The 7,040-nt window shown below is 34.0% G+C and overlaps 1 protein-coding gene across 1 annotated transcript; it reads left to right on the top strand.

The window, feature by feature from the left end:
• Window positions 1-2,058: 2,058 nt before the first annotated feature.
• LOC100814480 (hydroxyproline O-galactosyltransferase GALT6) lies at window positions 2,059-6,185 on the top strand. The gene is made up of 7 exons (XM_003553163.5): window positions 2,059-3,154; window positions 3,526-3,758; window positions 3,833-4,123; window positions 4,238-4,366; window positions 4,481-4,654; window positions 5,409-5,516; window positions 5,721-6,185. Exons 1-7 carry the CDS (start codon window positions 2,311-2,313, stop codon window positions 5,928-5,930), a joined length of 1,989 nt encoding a protein of 662 aa, XP_003553211.1. The 5' UTR covers window positions 2,059-2,310; the 3' UTR covers window positions 5,931-6,185.
• The last annotated feature ends 855 nt before the right edge of the window (window positions 6,186-7,040 follow it).

Here is a 7,040-nt window from a genome sequence, read left to right as displayed (position 1 = left end):
CCTCATCCAAACATATTAGATTATTGAAAGGTAATTTAATATCTCTGTTGAAATACTTTACCTAATTAAATTTCTCCATCCAAACACAGGGTAACAGTTAATTTGGAGTAATTGATAATTGTATTATAGGTCAAGTTGGGTATAAGCGTTTAAGACCTTATTCCAAAAAATAAAATACACATGGATTATTGATAATTTCTATTTCAATATATACATCACTAAATTATTGTCACGTGAATTATCCACACAGATAAAATTTAAAAATCAAATCACAATTGTGTACCATCTTACCCGATCTCTCAAACTTATGTTTGCAGTCTATCTCATTTTCACTTTAATCCCACATTTGCAAGAAATTTCCCACATTGGGGATATGTTTAAATCTCCCATGAACTCGTCGACAACTAAATATTTCCTGTTACCAAACACGCTCTTGGGGAAATGAAAGGAAAACAAAATGCCTAAAAACAACATGTGACATGTCCATTTCAAGTGCACCGGATTGGACGCATCACCATCTCCAAGCCATTCTCTTCTGTGTCCAAAAGCCATCTCCCACGCTAAGGGTCCCCACACTTCAAAAGAACTCGTTATTACAACGGTCTTCCAGTTCCCAACTCAAACTTTCAAAATCAAAACAAATTCACTTTTTCCTTTGTTTTTTTCGATCTTCCCACACAATTCTAAGCCTTTTCTTCTATGTAAAGTAATACCTTTTAATTTATTAAAATAAAGAGAGCAATATTTTAACTCATGCAATGTAAAGCAACTAAGTTTATATTATTTTATTGAAAAGCCAAATTCTGTTGCTTGATAGAGAATAAAAACAAGTTGACCCCAGCTGGAGCTGGAGGCTGAAGAATGTGAGGTGTACATTTCATGACCACATGTCTCTCTAACTCTTCAATGCTGCCCCATAACATAAAAGAGAATTTTTCACACCTCAGCTGGTATAAATTATTAGATGATTGCATTTTTCTTTTTCTAAATTTGTAAAAACAAGGTTTAATAGATTGTGATTATAAAATGTTGTGAATATGTATTTTGAAATTAAAATCCAGAAATATAGTAATTTTAATAATATTTTTTCTATTATATTATAATAGTAAGTATTTATTAACTTTATTAATAATTAATTTCTATTAACCTAGTGGATTTACACAATCGTGTAAGGTTCACTTACAATCGGGTAAGGTTTACGTTCATATGAGTAAAAAATAATTTATGCAACAGTGGACTGAAGAACACCCGTAATCTTTTGACCTAGGATAAGAAATAATTAATTTCTATTAAAAAATTATTTAGCCATCTTTAATAAGAATTTTTTCCTATTGAGATTTTTGTCTATCTATAAAATTTGAACCAAACTTTAATTAAGTAAATAATATTTCATTTAAATCAATTTTTTTATCCACCAATATTTATTTGACCAAGTGGATTGAGAATACTCATGATCTCTCACATATACCAAGAATAACTATTTTCTATTAAAAGATGTTTCACCATCTTTAATAAAAATGTTTTTTTCCTATTGAGATTTTTGTGTATCTACAAAATTTGAACCAAACTTTAATTAAATAACTACAAATTGAATTTCATTTAAATCAATTTCATTTTTTTTATCAACCAAAATTTATTATTAGTTTTCTTTAATGAAAGATTCGAGCCAATGACATCTTTTCTCTTTGGTCATTTAACTAATCTTATAATTTCAAATTAAATTCATATTGATAGTAGATATAATTTAAACATAATGTTACTGTATTAAATAATAGCATAAAAAATTTCATTACATTTCTTTTGTACATATATCATACCATACAAATTTTTACGAAAGATAATTTTATTTAAGATAAAATATTATAAACATGAAACTCTTCCTTCATATATTTTAAGCAATTACATAGTTAATATTAGAATTCAAAATTATTAATTAATTGATTCAGGTACTTGATGTTGGTGGTACGAAACTCTACAACATAATACATTAAATTTAAATTTATAAAAAATTAAATAATCAATTTTTAACAAAATCTCAATCTTTACATGGAGACAAGGCTTTTCTCTGGTTCTCTTTTTGCATTTATGTGATTAAAATTTGGGTGTGCACAAGCTGGCCCCTGTTGATTCTTTTCCACTTTACGGCTAAGCTTCCAAAGGCCATAGCCATTGTTGATGCATTGAACGTTACTCAAAAACGAAAAAAAAAAAAATTCCCATTGCTTCTGATTCTTCTGGGAGGGTTTAGAAATCACCAATCACCTCATTCTATTCAACTTGATACAAAAAAACTTGTGATTTTTTAGAACAATGAAGAGGGTGAAGAAGCTATACCCATTTTTGGTCCTACCCAACAGGCCTAAACCTCTTCAAATTTTCATGGCTGTGATGTTCCTCTACTTGCTCTTCACCACCTTCGAAATCGAAACCTCTCTTGGTTTCAGAACGAGGTTTGTGTCAGTGTCCTCATTGTTGGGGAATGAAGATCAACACCAACGTACCCATTCCAGCAAAGCCTCAAACTTTCCCTCACAAGGGGTGTTCCAAGGCTCACTGCATCGAAAAGCCTTGCAGGGTTTGCAGAAAGTTTCCACCTTGAGTTTCATCGAGGCTTTGAATGACACCACTGTGGAAGAAAACATGTTTTCTGAACTCCACAAGGCTGCTAGGCATGCTTGGGTTGAAGGGAAGAGGCTCTGGGAACAAGTTGAGAGTGTGAAAGAAACCATGAATGTGGCAAGGTTCAAGGCTGAGAACCTTTCTGATTCGTGTCAGCATTCAATTTCATTATCTGGGTCTGAATTGAGGAAGCAGAATAAAGGGGTCATGGTGATGGTGCTTCCTTGTGGTTTGACATTGGGGTCTCACGTGACTGTTGTGGGGACCCCACGTTGGGCTCACTGGGAGGACGATCCTAAGATATCTGTGGTGAAGGAAGAGGAGGGAAAGGTAATGGTGTCGCAGTTCATGATGGAGCTTCAGGGTTTGAAGAGTGTGGACAAGGAAGAGCCTCCTAGGATACTGCATTTCAATCCCAGGTTGAAGGGGGATTATAGTGGGAGGCCTGTGATTGAGCAGAACACTTGTTACAGGATGCAGTGGGGTTCTGCTCTCAGGTGTGAGGGATGGAAGTCCCGAGCTGACGAGGATACAGGTGATTCATTTCAACCTTTCTCTTTTTCGGTTTAGAAAAGGTTGCTAATGTTGTGTGTTTTCTTCGATTGGCATCCCGGTTTTGAATTGTGGATGTGAAATGCATTTTAGAATGATATGCATTTTTTTATTTCCAATGGCATTGAACTGAAAGTAGCTGTAGGGGGTTTGTCATACACTGCAAAGATGCATTAGGTGCTTCATTAGTTGATTCATGATGATCTGTATTGTGATCTTGGGAATTAGACTAAAGAAAGAAGGAACAACTGCTTTCAGTTATTTCCATTTTCATTTTCTTTGGTGTGCTTCATTTTTCTCTTTAGCATATCAGAGTCAAGGCATTGACCTCTTGATTTTATGTGCTTTATAAAGTTGATGGACAGGTGAAATGTGAAAAGTGGATTCGTGATGATGATAGCCATGCAGAAGAGGCAAAGGCAACATGGTGGTTAACCAGACTGATTGGGCGAACTAAGAAGGTTACTATAGATTGGCCATACCCTTTTGTAGAGGCTAGATTGTTTGTTCTCACCGTGAGTGCTGGCATGGAAGGCTACCATGTTAGTGTGGATGGAAGGCATGTGACATCTTTTCCCTATCGCACGGTTGGTACACTGATCATGTTTCCTTTTATTGTGTGAATTCAGACATATCTAATTTTTTTATGCTATATTCTCAGGGATTTTCTCTTGAGGATTCAACTGGTCTATCCATAAAAGGGGATGTTGATGTGCACTCTATATATGCAGCTTCCTTACCCACATCACATCCAAGTTTTGCTCCACAGATGCATCTTGAATTGCTTCCTCAATGGAAAGCTCCACCTCTTGTACACGTGAATGTGGAGCTTTTCATTGGAATACTTTCTGCTGGCAACCATTTTGCTGAGCGGATGGCAGTAAGGAAATCATGGATGCAACATAAACTAATCAAATCTTCAAATGTCGTATCTCGGTTCTTTGTTGCCTTGGTAAGAGTGAATGCATCTTCCCTACCCACCAATAATGATAAATATAATCTGCAACTACCTTTCTTTTGTTAAAAATATTTACTATTTTTTCATTTCTCATTTCTCATATAATAGCATGGAAGGAAAGATTTAAATATGGAGATAAAGAAAGAAGCAGATTATTTTGGCGATATTATTATAGTCCCCTACATGGATCATTATGACCTTGTTGTGTTGAAGACGATAGCTATCACTGAATATGGGGTGAGTAATGGCAGAGTTGAATAATGCTCATTTGTGTTTTAAATTTTCTGTTCCCAGAATATTATCTCAGTTTCTTGTATATTATTGGCTGTTATTGAAAATGGTTATTTGCAGATTCGCTCAGTGGCTGCCAAGTATATCATGAAGTGTGATGATGACACGTTTGTCAGAATAGAGTCTATCATCAGCGAAGCAAGAAAAGTAGGAAGTGGTAGAAGTCTCTATATAGGAAATATGAATTACCACCATAGGCCCCTACGTTCTGGCAAATGGGCAGTAACATATGAGGTATGATTTTTCTCATAGTTTTGCTTTTATGATTTCTATTTATTGCCTATCTTTCTTTGGCATGTTTAGTTAGCTTACTATATTATATCGTGGATTACGGCTTAATCACAATTGCTTACTTTTTTTTCTTTATCATTACTGAGTTTTTTACTAATTGTTTTTTGTAGTGCATGGTTGCAAATTGTTATTAGATGCAGTATTGGTGATTGTTGAAATTCCATTAATTCTGTAGCCACAGTTTTAACTTTCCCAAAATGCTTCAAAGGTTTATTGTTTACATTTGAGTATTTAAAGAAACTACTAAGACCTTGATCATGGGTATTCTTTCTGAATATATCATATATGAATTAAAGTTTGTTGCCTAAATATCTTCATCCTAGAATCCCATGTGGACAGGCTGATGAAATCATTTGATATAAGTTGTGCATTTGAATTTCTAAGTCATTAACTGAAGTTCTGCATGTTGTGAGATTCTGAGTGGATGATTACTGAACATTATTTAGTATTCTGCTCTTAACTGATCAAATATTCTGTCTAGGCATATGACTGTAGGAGTTACAACTCACACGTAACATGATTGCATTTCAATGAGCTTGAGTTTTGAAGTTCTATGCAAATACTCGTGACACTCATTGCCTTGGATTTTCAAGACTGAAATTGTCATTACATGACATGGCCTTTGCTTTGCATGAGAAAACTGCTAACTGTTTTATGCCTTTTGTTTTGTTTGAAATTTGTTGTTCATAACTATCAGGAATGGTCAGAGGAAGAGTATCCTACCTATGCTAATGGTCCAGGCTATACAATCTCTGCAGACATTGCCCAGTTCATTGTATCCAACTTCGAGGAGCACAGATTAAAAGTATGTTCACAAATGATCTTTACTTGTTTACTTGTCCTTGACTGTGTTTGCCAGTCTCTACCTCATTTCTTGTGTGTTCGTGCACGTGCATGTGAACTTGCATGAATGTGTTTAAGTCTGCTAGTTTGTTTATATATACTTGTGTCTTGACATATTGGGCGAAAGTGTTGGCTGTTTATTGATGACAAATTCAATGTGTTGTAGTTATTTAAAATGGAGGATGTTAGCATGGGAATGTGGGTAGAGCAATTCAACAGTTCAAGGCCAGTTGAGTATGTGCACAGCTTCAAGTTCTGCCAATTTGGGTGCATTGAAGATTACTACACTGCACATTACCAATCTCCAAGACAAATGACCTGTATGTGGGACAAGTTGCAACAAAAGGGAAAGCCCCTATGTTGCAACATGAGATAACATAGTCTATGATCATAATATATTTATGTACATAGGCACTGAGGACCTTTATGACCTCCACATATTCATTCATTGTTTAACTAACCTCTTTTTTTTTTTCATTTCGATTCTCCCTAAAGTAGAAGGCCTAGGTGTATCATAAAATTGAATACTACAGCGATTGCTGAAGGAGCAAACCAATGGTTTGTGAGCTTGTAATGTAGAGAATGTAACTGAAGCCAAATGAAATGATATTTTCTGCATTGACTTTTTTTTTTTTCATGGCATAATTATTCAGTACTGAGTATAGATGTGGTAGACGGGAACTCATTTAATTGGGAGGGGAAAAGGCATTACTACCTTCAATCTTTAATTGGGTGTATTGCACCGGTATTTTAAAGGAATAAAGTATAATGTGTCTTTTTTTATTTATTAAAAGTGAATATCTAATTCTTATTTTTTTTAATGCAAATAAATTAATGAGATAACAGTTTTGAAATTATAGAGAAATTTATGAATACCCCCCCTTTCAGGGCTAGAATTTTTCAGCAAGAATTGTGAGCAAGAGTATTTTATAGACATAATAATGAAGCACTGAATGAACATGAGTTCAAGCCTAAAAAATTGCTTGTGCACAGCATACAATGGAGTGACAAATAGAATGGCAAAATTGGTTTTTAATTTTTCTAAAATGTATTAGATGGAGGGTTTCCCTTCTTTTGTTTTGTATGTGCAGTCTCTGAATAATACATTCATTTCTTCCTTTAGAAGGTGAAATTTATGCAAATTCATTTTAAAATTAGACTTAAATATGTTCTTATCCCTAATATATATATATATATATATATATATATATATATATATATATATATATATATATATATATATGTGTGTGTGTGTGTGTGTGTGTGTGAATTTTGCGTTTGTTATCTTTATTTGTAGGTCCCTCTGTTAGTTAAGTGATGACATGTTCGTTAAATAGATTGAAAGATAACTTGTGGCTATTTAGAAATTGCTAGTAGTCATCTAAAGAATTAAATTACAACTTCTAGTAGTTTAAAAACCGTCAAAATCAATTAAAGCAATAAAAAACACACATGCAAAAGATGTCACCTTCCCTCGCTAACACGC

The sequence above is a fragment of the Glycine max genome, chromosome 18 (assembly GCF_000004515.6).
Source record: "Glycine max cultivar Williams 82 chromosome 18, Glycine_max_v4.0, whole genome shotgun sequence".
Taxonomy (NCBI): domain Eukaryota; kingdom Viridiplantae; phylum Streptophyta; class Magnoliopsida; order Fabales; family Fabaceae; genus Glycine; species Glycine max.
Note: the sequence above shows the minus strand (reverse complement) of the source record. Positions and strands in the feature narration are given on the sequence as shown.